General features: G+C 58.4%; 3 protein-coding genes across 12 annotated transcripts in view; 2 read left to right on the plus strand and 1 right to left on the minus strand.

Annotated features, from left to right (window-relative positions):
- The window catches only part of AMBRA1 (autophagy and beclin 1 regulator 1), a 197,029-nt gene extending 191,212 nt beyond the window's left edge, over positions 1-5,817 (plus strand). For all 8 annotated transcript variants that reach the window (XR_011649911.1, XM_004457908.3, XM_058306283.2 and 5 more), the window contains one exon: positions 4,266-5,817. Coding sequence is in view for 7 of the 8 variants with exons in the window: in XM_004457908.3 (XP_004457965.2) it covers positions 4,266-4,750 (485 nt within the window). In the remaining variant the exon portion in view is untranslated. The remainder of the gene's footprint in view (positions 1-4,265) is intronic.
- A 3,585-nt stretch (positions 5,818-9,402) lies between these two features.
- CHRM4 (cholinergic receptor muscarinic 4) lies at positions 9,403-16,974 on the plus strand. The gene is made up of 2 exons (XM_004457906.3): positions 9,403-9,479; positions 14,228-16,974. The coding sequence occupies exon 2, from the start codon at positions 14,263-14,265 to the stop codon at positions 15,697-15,699; it is 1,437 nt and encodes a 478-aa protein (XP_004457963.1). The 5' UTR covers positions 9,403-9,479; positions 14,228-14,262; the 3' UTR covers positions 15,700-16,974.
- Positions 16,940-19,586, minus strand: MDK (midkine). Of its 3 annotated transcripts, none has more exons than XM_071218062.1 (5): positions 19,568-19,586; positions 18,532-18,608; positions 18,197-18,364; positions 17,913-18,089; positions 16,940-17,239 (listed from the first exon to the last, which is right to left on the minus strand). In XM_071218062.1, the coding sequence occupies exons 2-5, from the start codon at positions 18,605-18,607 to the stop codon at positions 17,214-17,216; spliced, it is 447 nt and encodes a 148-aa protein (XP_071074163.1). In that variant the 5' UTR covers position 18,608; positions 19,568-19,586; the 3' UTR covers positions 16,940-17,213. The 3 variants fall into 3 exon arrangements, with proteins under 3 accessions (XP_071074163.1, XP_004457961.1, XP_058161427.1); XM_004457904.4 differs by lacking the exon at positions 19,568-19,586 and adding an exon at positions 18,918-19,025 and having other exon boundaries at positions 17,913-18,074; XM_058305444.2 differs by lacking the exon at positions 19,568-19,586 and adding an exon at positions 18,918-19,025.
- Positions 19,587-20,200: the final 614 nt, after the last annotated feature.

A 20,200-nucleotide genomic window follows, 5' to 3' on the forward strand; every position in this document is an offset into this window, starting at 1 on the left:
AGACCAGCTCCAATAGCTTGGCCCTAGGCCAGGTGAAAGCAAATGTGATAAGAATGGAGCTAGAACAGGGGTTCTTAACCAGGGGTCCGTGAGCTTGAATTGAAATTTTTTAAAAAAACTTTATTCTTGTGCGACGTGTTGGTGCAGGTGCGATGTATTTATTAAATAATGCACAGTGTTGTGTGGACTTAGTAAGGGGTCTGTGGTCTCTACCTGACTGGAAAAAGGGGTCTGTGGAACAAAAAAGGTTAAGAATCCCTGACCTAGAAGACCAGTAGGCAGCCTGAGGTCAGGAAAAATATTTCTTCCTCTGCAACTCCTAGTTCCCTCTTTGGCTTTTCTGGGCAATGAAATGTCCCGAATTAAATGCAGGTACAGGGCATTAAGGGAAGTTGCCAACCCCACCTTGGCCTCTGCATGTGGAAGGTGACTTAGAACTTGCCAAGGAAAATGTCTCATATCAACACTAAATCAGTTTTGCATTTTTCAAAGACAAAAAGAAGTGCTTTTGCTACAAGAAAAGAGACAGCAGAATTAACCCCTGTGGTTGCCTCTTTTCCTGGAGCTAACAGCTTGGGTCCCTGCTCATGACTGCCATTTCCCTTATGCCCTGGTATTTTTTCCTCTTGAAGAATGTGCTGGCTGCCCTCAGGGGCTCTAGCTCTCTAGGCTGAAGCTATCCACAGACAGCCCTGGGGAAAACATTCATGTGTGCATTCTTACTTCTTCCATCCATTCTTTTTCAAGCACTTACTTTATGTTTGGTATGGTATTAGGCACCATGAATCCAAAGATGTTGCAGAGGGAGTTAGATTCAGAGAAGAAGTGATCACGAGTCTTCCCTTAAAGAACAAGTCTAGGAAGGAAATAGACATGAATGCTTCTCCCACAGCAGGGGGTAGCATGTGACCAGTTTTCAGTAGCTCCCTTAACCCTGGGAGCCCTTTTATGCACCCATTCATTCATCTGACAAATACACACTGAGTGCAAGACCGCATGTTAGGCACTGGACCCAAGGATCTAATAACCTTAGTCTGGGGCCTTCAGGAACTTACAGGCCACAGGGAGAAGCCACAGCCTCAGATAACTCTAACACCGAGAGGTGTTGAGAACAGTGAGGGTCCCAAGAAGAAACAGTCACTCGTAGCAAGGGGATCATGAAAGACCTGGTAAGAGAAGTGGTGTTAGCATTGGTCGTTAAGAATAAGTAGACCTGAAACACAAGAAGATGGGACAAGAAGAGCATAGCAGATAGAGCACCACGGTATACCCAGAGGACAGTGGGGAACCTGCTTTAGTGAAAGTGGGTGCATGGAGAGGGCACGGTTAGCACAGAATGGTCAGGAAAGCGGCTAGGACCTGATTGGAGGGGTCACAAATACTGAGCAAGAGCTTTGACTACTGTGAAGGCTCCCAGAGTGGCTGGGTTAATCAGAGCTCTGCTCTAGAATGGTAAGAGCAATGTGGAGGCTGGATGGGAAGGGTAGAATTAGAAGCAAAACTAGTTAGAAAACACCACCATAGTTGTAGTGAGAGGTGGCCAGGTCCTGAGCCATTGGTGAATGTGAGAGAGGACAGGAATGTTCAGACTTGGAGTGCCGGCAGCAGGACTTCCACCAGAGCCCGGGAAAGTCCAGGTACCCCTTCCTGTGGGTTTGGCTGTGGCAGCTCCCTTAGGGCCCAAACCAGTCCTGTCCTGCCTCCAGAAACCATATACTTGGAAAGTGCTGATAGTTCACCAGGCACAGAGCGCAGCAGCATCATGAGCTCCTAAACCAGCAGGCCTCAGGCCAGCCCACCGCAGTGCAGACTGGGCTGGGGAGGTCTTCAGTGCACAGAGTTCTTGGAAAGCTGTGGGGATGACAGCGAGCACAGGGAGGGCTCATGGGTGTCCCCAGGCAGCCCTTTTGGCTTAGAGAGTAGAAGCTGTGCTGTACCGAGGTTGACCTTTCCTCTTATGCTCAGCCCTATTAGAAGACTTTTCCCCTGAGAGAAGGCCAGCTTGACCCAGTACCCTGAGCGCCTTTTGGGTTTTCTTTCTTTCAGCCCTGGGAACTGGAGCTGAGCTGACCAAGAGAAGTATACAAGGAAGGGCAGCTGATTTGAAGGGCAGTAAGGAAGTAGAGTGGGAGTGGCAGAGTCAGAGTTGACCAGGCAGCCCGGAGAAAAGCAAGCTGGACATAAGCAAAGGCCCAGACTGCTTGGTGCTGAGGAGAAATGTCTTGTTTTGGTTTGTTTTAATCATTATGAACTTTATTTTTAGAGAAGTTTTAGATTATAGAAAAGTTACATCAAAAGTGTAGGGGAATGGCTCTCTCTGCCTAGAGGAGCCCACACCAAATCTTGGTGTGTATTTCCCTTTCCCTCCCATTTCTCAGCAAACTCTGTTCTTCTCCTCCATTTCCCAAATAAATGCTTTTTATTGGCTAAAAAAAAAAAAAAATAGCATGGGGGTTTCCCATATTACCCCCATCAACCCATATATACATTTTCCAATATTCACACCATGACATTAGTGACGTCCATTTGTTACAATTGACAAGCCAAATTGAAACATTGCTAATCAAGGCTATAGTTCATGTTTAGACTTTGCACGGTACAGTTTTATAAGCTTTGACAAACATATAACGCTACGTATTCATCATTGCAGTAGCATGCAGAACAGCTCCAATGCCCTAAAAATGCCCCGTGTTCTACTTATTCATCTTAGAACCTCGGGTAACCACTGTCTGTCAGTGTTACAGGTTCTTCTGTTAACACATGATAATACCCACAATAACAGTAAATCTACATCGGTCTATGGTTACCCTCTGTCCCCCACCCTACCTTATGTTTGTTCATTACTCAGTCTTGAGGAATTTGGGATGATGTCCACTCTAACTGCTTTGGATTGAGAGGAAGCTTAAATATCATGGGGCAGATGGAAGGAACTGTTTTGCTTGACTTGTAGATTAGGAGAAATGTTTTACCGAGGCCTGGAGGAAGATCTACTAACATGAGGCTGCCAGGCACTAACAAGGAGGGGGAGACATCTGATAGGGGCTTCAACATGCTAAACTCTGAAATCAGCTCTAACAAGGCAAGCAGAGAAAAGGGACTGGACAGGGAGGAAGCAAAGACAGTTTTATAAAAGAGCTTTTGACAGTAAGTACCCAAGAAAAGAAAAGTTAAAAAAAAAAACATATCACCATCAAACTCCCCAAACTGCAGAATCCCAAACTGACCAACGAGTAACCACAGGAAACAACTCACTAGCTGAGTAGGGCCAGGCCCAGGAGCCTGGCAATCCAGATCACAGTCCTGCTAGGTTGGGAACAGTAAGGGCTGAGCAGCAAGCCAGAGGGAAGGTCCTCAGGACAGAGCTCTGTGCTGCAGGCCGCACTGAGTCACAGCAGCCCCCATTGCCTCAGTGCCTGCCAGCTGCCAGGCACCACACCTGCAGCATCTCATTCCTCTGCGCAGCATGACACAAGGTGCAAACTGAGGGATGTGGATAGGAAGGACCCTGTCGAAGCTCACACAGCCAGTGAGCAGCAGAGCTGAGATCTGAGCCAAGGCCTTGTCTGCTCCCATACAAGGGAATGCCCAGCCCTCTGGGGAAGGAACATAACCCTTCTCTCCCTCCCCAGAGGTGTAAGTTGAAGCCTGGGCTGGAGTTGACTCTCTCCAGGGAAAGATGAGGATATCAGGTGTTCAGCCATCAATGAACAATATGTGGGGAGTAACTTGTGAAAGCTGATGGATAAATCAAGGGGAACGAAAGGAGACACAAATCTTCTAGGGAGCAGAGTTTAAAATTCAGGCTTCCCTGTGGACTTTTTGGAAAGTACTGCAAACAGAACAGCCCCAAGGAAGAAGCACAGCGCTGAGATGAAGCAGAGCACACTATTTGCGTCCAGGACAAGCACCCTGTGGAGTGCCCTCTTTCTTTCCAACCCAGGGCTAGGTCTCCATCCATACAATAGAATATTATTCTTGCATTAAATAGGAATGAATTTCTAAATGCATGCTAAGATATGCATGAACCTTGAAGACATCATGTTGCGTGAAATAAGCCAGACACAAAAGGATAAATATTATATGATCTCACTGACATGAAATAATTAGAATAAGCAAACTCACAGAATTAGATAACCAAAACAGGGAAAGGGCAGACCTGCTTTTAGTCTAGAGTCCCCAACTCCTAGCTGTGGTTACTGGCCTGATCCTCAGGCCCTCCTTGGTCACCAACTTATTTTCTCTCTCTTCTGCTTTGTACCTTCCAGGTGAAAGCTCAGAGTACAGTGCAGGCGGGGAAGACGCCCTCAGCAGGATCCAGAGGCTGATGGCAGAGGGGGGCATGACAGCTGTGGTACAGCGGGAACAAAGCACCACCATGGCCTCCATGGGTGGCTTTGGCAACAACATCATCGTCAGCCACCGCATTCACCGTGGCTCGCAGACGGGCACTGAGCCCGGTGCCGCCCGTACCTCCTCACCTCAGCCCTCCACCTCTCGGGGACTGCTCCCGGAGCCTGGGCAACTGGCAGAGCGAGGCCTAAGCCCCCGGACCACCTCCTGGGACCAGCCTGGTACCCCTGGGCGGGAGCCACCTGAGTCAACCCTGCCCTCTTCCTCTCCTCTTCCCCTTCCCAGCACAGAGGGACCAAGCCTGCGCTGTGACCTGACCAGTAATACCCACCTTCCTGATGGCAGTGGCAGCAGCAGGGGGGAAGTTGCAGGCCCCAGTGGGGAGCCACGGAACAGGTAGAAGCAGATATGTGCACTGGTACCTCCCCTCAAACCGCTGAGCAGAGACTGGACCTCACAGCTGACTGGGAACTGTACACATGGAAGAGCTGCTGGCTGCATCAGGGAAAAGGAGGAGCAAGAGAGTGGGGGGTTGAGAAGAGCCAGAGTCGGTGGGCAGGAAGCAGTCAAAAGGGCAAGGTTTGCCTTCCAGGACTTGGAGCCCAGAAAGCCATAGTGCTGGGCTCAGTGTGAACTGAGAAGCAAGTGGATATCTGCCATGAACTCCCCCCCCCCCCTTTCTCCTAGCAACATGGGCTCAAGGGACCCACCCAGCCCTGGGCAGACCAAGCCCCAGAAGGGTCAGCCGTCTTCCAGATTTGAGTCAAGGCATCCCAGACAGGCTAACAGGGTGGCTTTGTCCTGTCCACCTGTTGCATGGGCAGAGCCACCAGGAGCCCCAGGGCAGGAGGGGTGGCCTGGTTCCCAGAAACCACCTCCAACTCTGAGCCTTCTAGAGCTCCAGCCTGTCTTCATCTCACTCCACAGAGACCACCATCAGGGATCAGGCAGTCCTGCAAGATTCCTGAGGACAGGGACTTCCTGCACTTGCTAAGGGCACACAACTATGGGGTGAAGGGGGCACCTGTTTGCCTGATAGAGGATGGGGTCAAGGGATGGTGGGCAAGCCCTCAAGTGTGGGGGGTGTAGGCTGGCCCATCCCCAGGGCTGGCTTGTTCACAAAGCTCCACCCTCCCAAGGCCCTCAGAGCAGCACCTGTGGGTGTCCATGTTACCTGAGCCTAGGCCAAAGCCAGCCCAAGGCTAGGGGAGGAGATGAGACTCCAGGTCAGAATGTGAGGTCTTGGTCTGTGATTTAAGGTGTTGCATGTGGAATCTTGAACTGTACGTGTAGTTTCTAGTGGCAAAATCAAGGCTCTGATTATTTTATTTTTAGTATGAAAATGTGATTTCATTTCTGTTTGTAACTCATCATAGAAACTTTGTGGTGGGAGGAGAGGGGATAGTCTGACTGCTAATGAGGGAAACACCAAAGATCTACATCATTAAAATGATGACATGCCCCTCACCAGGCTCCTCTCTTTGTTTCCACAAGGGATGAAGGAGGGAGGGCCTGCTGATTGGAGGGTGGGGGGCATTGAACTGAGGCCCAGGCTCACTCAGGCACTGTTTCTGGTGCTGCTGTCCTAGGTGGGGCACTCTATCTGACCCCTCTGCCAGAGCCAGTCAGATAAGGGCTGCTACATGCTCCACACCGTTTCTCCATGTGCCACCACCTCCTGCATCCAGGGGCCTGCTAAGAATCAGGGCCACCTGGCAGTGGCTGGTGGATTGGTAGGAATGATAGGCCACTTAGCCCAATTGCTTCCTACCCAGGACCACAGGCCTAGAGTGAAGAGGCCGCTCTCTGGTCAATTGTTGGGTCTCCGTTAGCCCAGGGGTGTCCAGGGGGACTGGGCAGGGAGCTTGGTCCTGTCTGCAGGCTCCCCCACAAAGACGCCATTCACCAGCTGCTCAGGTCTCCCTCTACTTTGTGTCCTCATGTAGTGGCTGAAGGGCTTGTTTGGTCTGTGGCCTTGACCACTTCAGGATTCAAGCAGTTAGAAAGTGAGAGAAGGATATTTGTCCCAAACCTCTTAACAGAGGTTTAAAGGAAAATCAGCTAGACCAGGTGTTCTTGCTGGCAACAAGTACTTAAGTATCTTTGTGTGCTCATCTCTGTACCAGACACCATGCAGCATGCAGAATTACTTGTTCTGCTTCAGCAGAGACAAAACCGAATAATAGGCAAGCAAGTAATGCACAACAATGTGAAGAGTTAGGAACACTAGAATTTTCTAGGAAATTTGTCTAATAGTGGACTCTGGACTAGGAGTCCCAGGGCAGGGGCATCAGTTGCATGTGTGTCCTTGGACAAGCCACTTGCCTTTCTGTGCTTCATTTTCCTTCCTTGTAGAATCCAGAGCTTGGACTATACAGCCTCCTGTAGCTGTTTCCAGTTGTCTAATCTCAAATCATTTGAGCTCGGAGAACTGGAGTGTTTAGGGCAGACTTCCTTGATGAGGTGGGATTTGAGCTGGGTGTGAAGAGTGGAAGGAGAAGGGAGCCCCGCTAGAAGCCCTGTCTTCCACCCACATACTTCCCCCCTCCCCCCTCCTGCACCGGGAGGAAGAATTCCTTGGTCTGACAGTGGGTCCCCTAATTTATTGTGTGCAAACCATGTGACAATGACCAGTGTATTCTCTCTCCAGTCCTCATCACAAACCCACTGAGATGGGTACTATTATTACCTTAGATCACACAACTAAATAGTAGGGTCACAATTTGAATCCAGGTGGTATGATGCCAGAGCATACACCTCAGCCACTGTAATTTCTTATGAAAGGAAGACTCAATATATGGGAGAAATGATAGGGCCCTGATTTGTTCTGTTGCTCTGGGGAAAAGGATAGAGGAAGCTTTGCGGATAAGGTGGTCCTAATTCGGTCCCACTTGGCCTCAACTCTGCCCTCCCTGAGCAAGGTAGACCCACACCCTCTTGGGGGCCCTTGTCAGCGCCTTTTTGTCCCCACACCAACTCCCTTTCCTTAGAAAGCCCTCACTTGGTGGATAGAGCCTCCAATGGTAAAGCCTTCTCAGGGCTTTAAACCCCTGCATGGCGTAACGGGGTTGTGGATCAGCAGGCAGACATCAGTCCAAAGTGGAGCTGAGGAAATTGATTCACACAGGTTTTGTGACTTACGGTCAGAGGCAGAGAAGAGAATAAACCAGGGCCCCTGGTTCCAAACTCTGTGGGAGTGGGGGGTAGAGACCAAAGGGCCCACCCCAAAGCAGGAATTGTGAAGAAACAGGAGCAGCTTCCCCTGACCACTTCTGGGTTAAACTCAGGGCACTTGTGGTTTCTGTGGCCTCTCCTCCTTCTTTGCCACCCTGACCAGTGTAAGGATCTGGCCTCCCCCCACCACACACACCCTTCCACTCTCCTCAGAGCACCACCTCTGCTGGACCCTAGGAGGGATCTGGCAAAGTGAAACACATGCAGGACTGTCATCTGTCACATGCACCAGCTGAGCTTGTTTTCCTCATCTGTGAAATGGGGACAAGTACAATAGCGTTTCTTTCCCCCTCGGTTATGAGGGTTACAGAAGAACAGATCATTTCTGTAAGGGACGACGGCTTCTCACTCGGAAGACCGCAGCCCTGGCTAGCCCCAGCTTTCGCCCTCGGGACTGTGGTGTCGGACCTCTTCCTCCGCCTTCACCCGTGAGAACACCTCAAGGGCAGGAGCTCCACAGCACTGGCTCTCGCTCACGCTGCCGCCCCTACTCTGGCAGCTCCTGCAGCCTCTTCGCTGCCGCCCCGCCTCCACCCCTTTCCTCCTCCCCTTCCCTCCCGCAGCCCCCCGCCCGGCCCCTGAGGGAGGGTGGAGGAGGGGCGGGCCTTGAGTTGTTTTTTCCAAGAGAAGGAACCAGCCGTCCTAAGGTTAATCGGGTGTTTGCGCTCAGAGTCTGGGGTGCTAGGCCTCGGAGCCTGAGCGCAGAGGGGCGAGCCGGCCCCCGCCGACCCCGGGAGAGGCCCTGTCCGGGGGAGGCAGAAGCGCGCCGGCCCGGGGGCGCGGAGGCGGGAGGGTCCAGCCGCCGCCCGAGGCGGGCGGAGCTCTCCGAGGTGCTGAAGCCGCCCGCGCTCGGCGCCGCCGACGCCCAGTCCTTCCGCCCCGCCCCAAGCAAGGCCGAGTTCGGGGGCTCCGGCCCGGCGGGTTCCCGCAGTCCGGCAGCGCGCCCTCCGGGGTCTCGTTCCGGGCCCCGCCTCAGATGACCTCGGGCAGCGGAGAACTCGCCCTCCGAGCCGCGGCGGGCGCATCCTATCCCGGCGCCGGGAGGGCCGGCTGCGCGGGAGCGGGGAACGCGGCCGGGTGGGGGCGGGTGTCGTCGGAGGGGGGCGAGCCCCTCTCTTCCTCGAGGTCCCTCGCCTGTCGTGGTTCTCCTGCTTCTTTCCAGGCCCCGACGACGCCCCTCCCCTCCGGCTGCGGGCGGGTAACACCCGGCTGGAAATTCCCGAGCCTGGGCCCCGACGGGACCACCGCAGCAGCGCCGACCCCACTCATAACCTCCCTTTGGGGTCAGACACCCGCGCCTCCGCGGCCAAACGCCATCCACGTAGGAGACGAGATGGGGAGAGGCGAGACCACCTCGGGGGTTTCCCAGTGCGTGGTCAAGGCCGAGGCGAGCCGCGCAGCCAGACCGCGCTGCTAGCGCCGTACCCAGCCCGCGAGGGGGCGCCGCGTCCCCATGACAACGCGGACACCCCCTCCCCTCTCCGGAGGGCAGCGCCCCCCGCTAAGCAGCGCTGGCTGCCGTGGGCGGCGCCCCCACGGTGCTCGCGCCGGGAGCTGCGGGCCGGCTCCCGGGAGGGGCCCGAGCGGCTGGGGTCCCCGACGCCCGGGTCGTGCCCCCCATGCGTCGCCGCTGGGTGCCCGGCCCGGGGCGGCGGCGCGGCCCCACCACGATTGGCTGCTTCCCCGTGACATCACGCGGCTCGGGGAAAAGTGCGAGCGTGAGCGCGAGTCGGAGCCACAGCGCCGGGAGCTGCGGGCGGAGCAGGGGCCGCCCCTCGGCACCCCGTCCCCGCCCCCGGCCCGCGCCCCGGCCGCCCGCCCCGCCCGCCGGCCCACGGGGCAGCGCGTCTGTCCCGCCGTCTGTCCGGTGAGAGGGGAGCGGGGCGGAGGCGGCGGTAAGTGTCTCCGCAGCGGCGCGGGGGCGGGGGGCTCTGTTGGGGGGGGGGGGAGGACGCAGGGCTCTAGGACCCTCTGAGGCTCTCTGCAGGTGGTTCCTTCTGGGACAGGGCCCCAGGACTTCGGGGACGAGCGCGGAGCTGGGCACTACAGAGAGCTCGGGGCGGGGGTCTCCCAGGCAAAAAGGCCTGGGGTCTCTCGGAGGCTTCTCCAGGTGCGCCTCTGGGAAAGGATGGGCGCTCCGGAGGTCGGAGGGTGTCCATTCACAGCCTCCATGGAGCCGGGAGCAGCCGTCGGGGGCGGGACCCCGCACTCCAGCCCTCCCACTGGCAGCTCCGCAGGGCGCCGGGCGCTGGAGCCCCAAAGAGGCTTTTTCCCGCCGGTCTCATCTCCCACCCACCCCCACCCTCTCGGCGCCGCCAGCCTACTCCGGCCCATGGGGTCCTCCAGTAGCGACCTTGAACCCCGAGAGAAAACACCCCTGCCCTATCCTGGCATCCCTCCCCCACTCCAGGACGATCCCCGCTGTTGCCCAGGCTCCGGAGCCGAGCCATGGCGGAAGCATCGGGTGCAATTTCGGTGCCGAATCCCCTGTGCGCCTTCTCCCTTCCCTGAACTCCTGGTCTCCTCTCCCGCCCCAGGGACATATCCAGGCGCCACAACCTTCCCCGGCCCTGGAAAGAACTCCTAAGAATCGAGGACCCGTGCCCCAAACCACTCCACCGCGGCCGATGCACCCACTTTAGTCTCGTCCGGGCCAGGGGGCGGCGAGGACTGGGGGAAGCTCTGTGCCCACGCCCAGCGGCGGCAGGAACTGCGTACTCGGGGCTGGGTGGTGGTGGGGGCAGGCCCTGGAGAGCCAGGGCCCCGTCGACCACGACGGAGAGTGGAGCCTCTAGCTGGGCCCGGGAGCCGGCCCAAGCCCAGGGCTTGAGGAGCGAGGCGCCCACTCTCGCAGCTCGGGCCAGACGGTTCCTCTCCTGCCGGGTACCGAGTGAGAAGTGAGGAAAGCGAGGAATCTTAAATTTGCCTGACCCAAGCGCGGCCGGTGCGTGGCTGGCGCTCTCCTGCCGGAAGCCTGGGCGCGCTGTGCCGATAATAGGCCAGAGAGCAGCCGCACGCTGCACTGAACCCCGCGTCCCCGCAAGGCTTGGTCAGGCGACTCTCGGAGCAGCCCCTCGACAGAAGTCAATCCAAGGCTGGGACGACGGGTCGCAGGGTTGGGAACGCGGACATCCCTAGGCGACCAACTAAGATGATGCCCCAAGGTCATGGGGGTCCCATCACCGACCGAAGTGTAGGACTGCCTCGCCTTCCTGCACTACGACCCTTCCCCACCCATAGACTGGGCGCAACCTCGGCTCCTGCCGCGACTCTTCCCGCTCCGGCAGGCAGCGAAGGCCTGTCTTGGCTGAGTTTCCCGGCAGAGGCCTGTGGAACGTGGCGGGTCACACAGTGCTGGCCCCGCATTTGCTCGTGTACGCAAGTCCAAAGGTACAGAGACACCCGAGCCCTGTGCGTCCCCAGGCCGCAGCACCCCCGGCACGCAAACGCATGCACATGGCACGTGTCGACATGGCGCGGGCATGCTCACGAGCACACGGGCGCACTGGTACCCAGGCGTGTCCGTGCGCACACACACGCACATGCAGGCAGCTACTAGCGTCTACTCGCGCTCCCCCGTAATCACACACAAACAGAACCTGCACTAGTGTTCCCACCCACACGTCCCTCGCCGGGTGTCGGGTGGAATCCGGGCGCCCTAAACTTTCCCACCATTGAACCCGGCGGCGGACCCGAGGACAGCTCCTGGGCGATCTCGGGTGGAGCCTGGAAGTGGGTCCCACGTTCCTGCCGGAAAAGACTCTGCCGGGGGGTTCTTGTGGGCGCGCGGGAGTGTTGGAAGTGGGGTCCGTAGCAAACAGTGGCCGCGCGTTCTTGGTCCGGAACAGGCACCCGGGGAGCGACATTGCCATCTAGTGGCGCGCACAGCCCGCGGTGGGGCTGCTTGCCTCCCCAGGTGCTAGGCGGCGCGGAACCCCCGAAAACGCTCCAGAGGAGACTGAGTCCGGAATGTCTGCCTGTGACCCCGGAGGAGTCCAGGGAGACGGCTGGGGCGGGGCCGGGAGGTCCCTTGCTTCTCCCTGGCTGCAGGTGGCAGCTCCCTAGAGGGCCCACAGCCGAATTGGACTCCTCCCGCTACTCCTTTGTCTTGGCTCAGCAGGGCGGGGAGGTTCAGGGAAGAGATGCTTCTCTTCTAAGAAGGCTAACGGGGACAGTCAGGGAATGAGAGAGCACCGTCCCCAGGCCACACTTGCCTGGCCCCTGGTTGTGTGGTTTTGAGCCTGGGAGCAGAGGCTGCAATTCAACTGTAAGCGTAGCCCTTGGGATTAAGAACCCAGCTTCCGGATTCTAAACACGCGCCTGCCCCTACTTACAAACTGGATGCTTTGCGGCAAGTTAACAGATGAGGATACTAAGAGTACCTACCTTTTCAGGCTATTGTAAGAATTAAACCTGATTATATAAAAAGCTCAGAGGGATTCCTGACTCACAGTTAACACTCAATAAACCAGAGCTATTCTGTTTTTCACATTTGTCCACTTGACCCCATCCAGCCCTTTTTCTATCCCCCTGACCTGTGTCCTGACTCTGAGAGGCTGAGAGGCTGGGGCTGGCCTACCTGCCCTGGCTCACCTGTGCCTGCCTTGTGTGTGTGTGTGGGGGGGCGCAGCCTCGCCATGCCGGGCCCTCCTGCCCTCTCAGCTCAGAGTGACACCGAGTTTCCATTCCGAGGCTCCCAGAACTGAAAAGGGCGGCCCGAGAGCCCAGGAGGGAGTGGTGACTGGTCTTTGCCCTTGACTTATCCTGTGACCTTGGGGATGGCACCACCCCTCTCTGAGCCTCTCCTCCTGTGAACCAAGGGTTTGAAACAGGTGAGCTTGAACTACCAGGCCAGGAGGCATTTGGTTGTGATGATGGAGTTGGGGACGGGGGCCAGGCTTGGGTCAGCCTGGTACTTGCTTGACATGGAGTTCAAGTGCACATCCCCATAGCTGCTCTGGAGGTTGTCTCAGGACAGGAATCCTTTCGATTTTGCAAATAAGAAAGAGAGGCATAGAAAGGCGAGGTGGCTGGGGTAAGGCCACAAAGCTAGACCCTGCAGCCCAGGCCGCTGGGTGGGTGCTCCTTCCTTCCCTCCCCGCCGCCGCTGCTCCCTCCTTCCTCTTCTCTCTCACACACTGAGTATGCCACGACGTGCTGCTGGGCTGGTGTGGCTGTGCCGGGCCCGTGTGCGTGTGCGTAATGGTGCGCGTGTTGGCGGGTGTGAAGGAGGCTGGGCTGAGCGGCTGCCCTGGCTCGGCGCCCGGGGCGTGGGCCTCCCTCACGTGTCTGGAAGAGGAAGAGGGGAGGAGAGCTGGGGAGGAGCCCGGTGGGAAGGAGGCCAAGCTCGGCAAGGGGCGTTGTGTGCTGTGGGAGGCAGGGCGCCACCTCGGAGGGGCTGGCCACAGCTCCTCGCTTTCCCTCTGGGACACTCCTTTAACCCCTTGGGTTCCAGCCACAGGTCTGACCTGGCACCCGGGAAGCCTGTGTGTCCTTTCTCAGCCGATGGGTCCCCTGAGTTTCTGATTCCCTGTGGGTCTCAGTCCCGGGGAGCCCAAGGAGCCAGAGACTCTAGCTCCCCTGCACGGCCCCTCCCCTCTGCTGCCCTGGGGCTCAGGGAGAGCCCCAGGGAGGGGGTGCCACAGTGGTAAGTGCTTCCCTGAGCCTCTCTTGCCTGGCCCTCTCTGCTGTGCAGCCTTCCCCAGGTCAGGTCCCTGGAGCTCTCTGGGCCTCCCTCTGCAGATACCTTCACTAGGGGATGCTCCACCCCCCCCCCCCAACTCACCCCAGCCAGCAACTTAAGGACAAGGAGAGGTTACATAATATCTCTGTGCCTCAGTTTCCCTATCTATAAGTCGTAAAAAATAATGGTATCTACTTCATAGCTTTTGAGGATTAAATGAGTTAATATTTATTTTTAAAATATAGAATGCCTACATTTAAAAATAAATATTAAATGTCTGCCTGGCACGTGGCAGACAGTAAATGTTAACCACTAATCTGTCTTCTTGCACCACTGATAACCCTTGTCCCCAGTGCCTGGGGAGGGATGGGAGAGCTGCAGGTCTTGAAGGAACTGGGCACCTTGGGCCAGGGCCCCTGTGTTGATCTCCCCCCCTATTTCCGGCTCCCTTCCTGGGCCCCGCCCGTACCCCACCCCAGCCCCCTCCACAGAACTTTGCTGCTGCTGTTGAAGCATTCCTGCGGCTGCTTCCTTGTCATTTTCCAGATTACCTCCCAGGAGAAGGAGAGGTTTTGCCTCTCATCCAGCATGGAACCATTCCCAGCCTGTCCTCTGTCTTCACTATGCAGGGTGATCCCTGCCTTATTTTCTTTCTTGCACATTTTACTGTCCTTTCACGCGTTTGTATGTCTCCCCCCAACCAGACAATAAGTTCCATGAGCATGGAGACTGCCTGTCTCATTCGCTGCTGTAACCCCAGCACCTAAAACGGTGCTTGACACAAAGTAGTTGCTCAGCAAAAGTTGGATGAATGAACAAACGTGGAGTATGTGACAGAGTTCTCTAAAGTTCCGCAGGCTGCTGTTCCTCTCTCGCCTTGACTCCAGTTAACCACCCTCTCATTTATGTCCCCAGTCCACTTCAACTGCTCACCCCTTTTCTCTCTCCCGCCTCCTCCAGACATTGCCCCCACCCCACCCCCGCTGCCAACCAGGATGGCGAACTTCACACCAGTCAACGGCAGCTCGGGCAACCAGTCTGTGCGCCTGGTCACGTCAACCCATAACCGCTACGAGACAGTGGAGATGGTGTTCATCGCCACAGTGACGGGCTCGCTGAGCCTGGTGACTGTCGTGGGCAACATCTTGGTGATGCTGTCCATCAAGGTCAACAGGCAGCTGCAGACAGTCAACAACTACTTTCTCTTCAGCCTGGCGTGTGCCGACCTCATCATCGGCGCTTTCTCCATGAACCTCTACACCGTGTACATCATCAAGGGCTACTGGCCGCTGGGAGCCGTGGTCTGTGACCTGTGGCTGGCCCTGGACTACGTGGTGAGCAATGCCTCCGTCATGAACCTGCTCATCATCAGCTTTGACCGGTACTTCTGCGTCACCAAGCCCCTCACCTACCCGGCCCGACGCACCACCAAAATGGCAGGCCTCATGATCGCCGCTGCCTGGGTCCTGTCCTTTGTGCTCTGGGCGCCCGCCATCTTGTTCTGGCAGTTTGTGGTGGGCAAGCGGACAGTGCCTGACAACCAGTGCTTCATCCAGTTCCTGTCCAACCCAGCGGTGACCTTCGGCACAGCCATCGCTGCCTTCTACCTGCCTGTGGTCATCATGACAGTCCTCTACATCCACATCTCCCTGGCCAGTCGCAGCCGGGTTCACAAGCACCGGCCTGAAGGCCCCAAGGAGAAGAAAGCCAAGACCTTGGCTTTCCTGAAGAGCCCCCTGATGAAGCAGAGTCTCAAGAAGCCCCCGCCAGGGGAGGCTGCGCGAGAGGAGTTGCACAATGGGAAGCTAGAAGAGGCCCCGCCACCAGCCCTGCCACCCCCGCCACGCCCAGTGGCTGAGAAGGACATTTCCAATGAGTCCAGCTCAGGCAGCGCCACCCAGAACACCAAGGAACGACCGCCCACAGAGCTGTCGACCATAGAGGCTACCACGCCTGCCACGCCTGCCCCTGCCCTACAGCCACGGGCCCTCAACCCGGCCTCCAGATGGTCCAAGATCCAGATTGTGACAAAGCAGACGGGCAACGAGTGTGTGACGGCGATCGAGATCGTGCCCGCCACGCCAGCCGGCATGCGCCCGGCGGCCAACGTGGCCCGCAAGTTTGCCAGCATCGCCCGCAACCAGGTACGCAAGAAGCGGCAGATGGCGGCCCGGGAGCGCAAGGTGACGCGGACCATCTTTGCCATCCTGCTGGCCTTCATCCTCACCTGGACGCCCTACAACGTCATGGTCCTGGTGAACACCTTCTGCGATAGCTGCATCCCTGACACCGTGTGGTCCATTGGCTACTGGCTCTGCTACGTCAACAGCACCATCAACCCCGCCTGCTACGCCCTCTGCAATGCCACTTTCAAAAAGACCTTCAGGCACCTGCTGCTCTGCCAGTATCGGAACATCGGCACTGCCAGGTAGGCAGACCTGGGTGCCGTAGGTGTGGTCACGTGGTCCACCCACGGTGGGGGAGAGAGCTGAGGGCACCCCTCCATGTTCACATTGGCCGAAGAGGAGAACCGAGCTGCTGAAGACACCAGGAGGCTCGAGAGGAGGCTCCGGCTGCATTCAAGAGACGAGACGTCTGTTTGCTCCAGCCCAGGCGGCCCAGCCCGGGGCTGTGAACTGCGAGTGCCTGGCCAGCCTCTGCTGCCTGTCTCAGGGAGCTGGGGGCACAGACCTGGGTGGGCCTGCCCCACCGTGCCCCACCCTCAGCACCGCTGAAAGGGTGGACAGTGGGGTGGGGGATCAAAAGCCCAGGTTCCCCCCTTGGGAGGGGCAGAACCAGTCCTTGGGAAAGGGTGGTGGACGGGTGGGGTCCCCCATTCTGCTCTAATCGGTGCTTTCTGCCCCTCCCTGCCCCCTGCATGTAGTCTCAGCCCCTTCACCACAAAACCCACTGCAGGGTCAGAAAACCACCGTCAGGCTCTGGTTGGTGGGGGCACACTGGAGGCCAGGCGGAGTGGGCTCTGGGGCGCCTCCCCTCCCCCCCCACCGTCCTCACCAGTCGGGAGGTCAGGGATTCACACTCAGGGATCCGGGGTCTCCTTCTTGGGGTCCAAGGCTGGCTCAAGAGCAGTCTCTCTCTGAAGAGCTCCCCCACCCTCAGGAGGGCTCGTCCGAGGCCCACGCATCGTCAGGCTGGGGCCCCGGTGGGCAGTGTCCCGTCTGCCCCTTCCAACCTCTTCATCTCCTGCCGGGTGAGGGAGGCCTGGGTCCCAAGGGAAGCAGAGTGGGCCTGAGGGACAGTGGGCAAGGCAGACGGGCAACCCCCATCTTTACTCTCCCCAGTGGGTAGAACCCTCCGGGCTGGCAGTGAGCTGGACCAAAAGGCCTTTGACCGGGGGGGCACGGAGGTGGACTGGGTTTTGGTTTGTCTTCCAGGTTCCCTCCCTTCAGCCTTGATGTGGCCCCAGAAGACTGTAAGGCTTAGGAGGAGCCTGGGGGGTGAGGGAGGGGGAGTGGCTTTCAGGTGTCAGTACGGGTCCCTGGAAGAAATTTTCATAAACTTTCTGCTTTTTCCATGAGCTCTGGGGAACGCTCACTGCTGAGCTCCCAACCCCCTTAAAGCCAACAGCCCCTTCAGCCTTGTCTTTCTCCTCATTTCCCGCCCCAAACAGATTTCCACAGCAAACTCCCTGGGAAGGGGCTTTTATATATTAAAGGAAAAAAAAAGCAGCTTTTATTGGGGAAAAATGGTTTATTTGTTTCTTTGTAACTGCATCATTGCGGGGAAGAATAAAGTGGGAGAAAGAATCAAATCTCTTTGGCAGGGAGGCTCAAGTTTCCCAGAATCCCATGATCCTCCCTTCTCCAGGTGCTGGGGGTGGGATGGGGGCACGATAAAGCTAATGAATAGAAAAAGGCACTGGTGGGTTATATCTCGGGCCTGCAGGAAGGAAGGGTTGGGCCAGGCTTGGCATCAGGCGTGGCCTCTAGTCCTTTCCCTTCCCTTTTTTAGCTGCAAAACAAGAAAGAAATATTGTGTTAGCAGAGTTAGGACAACCCCAGAGAGGCCCCTTTGTTCATACCACACCTGGGAGAGCAAAAAAAGTTCTGCCCTCTAGTGGCTTGGGATGAGCTGATCCGGAAACTGGTGTGTGTGTGGGGCAGCGAGTACCATGCTGGACAATCTCCACCCCCACCCTAAATTTTCACCTGAGGGCAGAAGAACTGAGTTCCAGTCCAGATTACACCCTCAGCCCGGAACAAAAGCCTCAGCTTCCCCATCTAAGAAGTGGGCAGATGCACCTCTGCTCTGCAGTGAAGGGATGGAGGGGTGTGCGTGTATGTGTGTGTGTATGAGTGAATGTGTGTGTGAAGTACGGTCAACTAGGAAGGGCTGAGCACCCTAAATGTTCCTCCAGCTGCAGGGAGAACAAACCCAAGTCCTCCCAGGACAATGTCCCTGCACCTAAGCCAAGTGCTCCAACAAGAACAGTGTGAGTTTGTCCTTACTTGGGCCAGGGAGAATTTAACATTTCCCCCCAGCACCTCCTACGAGCTGCCCCGTCCCCAAGATTTCCTTTCTAGATGGAATAATTGTGTCCAGAGACGTCAAGAAGTCACTCCCGAAGGCCAGGACTCAAAACTTCAGGCTTAACCGCTGCCCTCCACCAACCCCCTTCGCTGACCTTTGGCCTTGGCTTTGGTCTTGGGGGTGCAGGGCTTGGTCACCCGGATGGTCTCCTGGCACTGGGCGTTGTACCGCGCCTTCTTCAGGGTGCCTTGGCGGGCTTTGGTGCCTGTGCCCCCATCACACGCCCCCCAGCTCTCAAACTTGTACTTGCAGTCCGCTGGCGGGAGAGTGCCTGAGGTCAGGGGTCGGGCGGCCTGTGGCCTCCCTTCTACCTGCCTGCCAGGCTTCAGAGAGGCTGCGCCCCCCCCTTTCCTGCCCTCCGCCGGCTCCCCACCTCACCTCCAAACTCCTTCTTCCAGTTGCACGGCACCCTGCACCGGATACGCTGAGTCTGGGCCCCGCACGTGCCCTCGCGGAAACCCACGCCGCAGTCCTTGCTGCTGGGGGTGCAGGGCCCCCAGCTCCACTCCCCGCACTCGCTCCCCGGGCCGCCCTTCTTCACCTTGTCTGCGCGGGGAACAGGGGTCAGGACGCGGGGCACAGGGGTACTCACTCGAGGACCCCCTTTATGGGGTTCCAGTTTCGGAACCCAGGCGGCCAACCCGGAGGTCGTAGGGTCTCACTGGCCTTCCCCAGCCCTCCAATCCCCACCCCCACCCCACCCCCCATATCACCTTTCTTTTTGGCCACCGCGGAGGTGAGCGCCAGCAGGGCGAGGAGGGCGAGGAGGAGGAAGCCTCGGTGCTGCATCCTGAGGCGAGAGCACTGGTCAGAGCCACCCCCTTCCGCCAATCTCCTTCCAACACTGGGGGCCGCGTGCACAGCCCTCCCACCCCTACTTTCCCCGTTTACGGGCCCAAAGGGTCAGGCGGCTAACGTGACCGCGTTGGGAGGACTTGGGGGCGCACAGTCGGAAGGCTTATCCCTGGGGGATGCCTTGAGCCCGGGAATCGGCTAGGACCCCCACCCCCGCCTCCAGCCCCCAAGTCGGCAGCCGCCGAGGAGGTTAGGGGCCAAGAAAGCCGCGGGTCCCCAGGGTCCCGCGGACCCGCGCGCTCACTCGCTCGCTGCCTGCTCTGCTTCGCTCCCTCCCGCGCCAGGCCGGTCCTGCTCCCGGGCCGCTGCGGCCCCTTTTGTCTCCAGAACCGGTCTGAGCCGGTCACATGGGTCCCCGCCCCCTCCCCGCCTCCCCACCCGGGGGAAGCACCCGCCCCGCCCCCTCCCCTCAATTCCGCGCCGCCCGACCCCGGCCTCCCGCCTCGGCGCCCGCCTGGCGCCCCCGCGCTGCTGCCCTCTGCCTGCCCCGGGAGGGCAGGGCGCCCTCCCCGCGCCCCGCGGGCGCGCTCCGCCTTCAGCCTCCGGGTTCTCCCAGACCCCGTCTTTCGAGCCCGGGGTCTCCCGGCCCCAGGCCGCCCTCCCGTCTGTGCACTCCCGGCCCCCGGGCCCGGGTCTCGGGCCCCCTCCGCCCCAGCCCCAGCTTTCCGCCCTCGCCCTCGGCCCCCTCCTTGGGCTCCTCAGCCGGGGCCGTCCGCTTTCCTTGCTGGGACGCCCGCGCTCTGGCCCCAGTTCCCTTCCCGGCCGCGAAGCCTCGGACGAGGGGGCACACGGCCCTGGTGGGTCACGGGCCGCGGCGGCCTCGGCGAGACCAGGGGCCCTTTATGTGCCGCGTGGCCCGCGTGTGCCCTGACCGCGTCGGGACCCCCGTTCCACCTCCTAAAGCCTCCGCGGCCTCTCCGCCCGCCCCGCCCCCCGTGGGTGGGGAAGGAGCGCCAGCCCCCACTTTGGATGGTTTCGCCAAGTTTGGAGAGAGAAGCTTTTGCTCAGTTAGGGAGAGACTGGGGCGAGGGAGCCCTGAGAAATCGCACGAGTTGAGGGGGGCGCGCGAGCGCCTTTTTTGGAGCGTAGGTTTTGGGGGTGGGGGGTGGGAGCTGGGGAAGGATGAGCCCGGAGGCCTGGATTTGGTAAAACTGGAGCTGACAAGAGCCACCGGAGGAGAACCGAGACGCTCCAGATCTGACCCCGGCTGCAGCGGCAAATGCCCGCCCCTTCTGACCCCGAGGCCTCAGAGATCGCTTATCCCAAGTCCCAACAGCGAGGGGTGAGAGCTTGCTCAAGGCCACAGGGTAAGTGGGCCGTGGGTGCCCCCGCCCCACCTTTTTCCACTTTCATTGTTAGCGCCCCAGCGGGAAGCGGGAAGCCGGGGAAGTCAGCTCCGCCCCCAGCCCCCGCAGCCGGCCGCCCTGAAGGGGTCAGGTCGCGGGCAGGCCCTGGGACCCGGCTCCCAAAATGGATCCAGGGCCCCGCAGAAAAGGGTCTTGGTCTGCAGGATCCACTCCCCACCCT

The sequence above is a fragment of the Dasypus novemcinctus genome, chromosome 10 (assembly GCF_030445035.2).
Source record: "Dasypus novemcinctus isolate mDasNov1 chromosome 10, mDasNov1.1.hap2, whole genome shotgun sequence".
NCBI classification, from domain to species: Eukaryota; Metazoa; Chordata; class Mammalia; order Cingulata; family Dasypodidae; genus Dasypus; species Dasypus novemcinctus.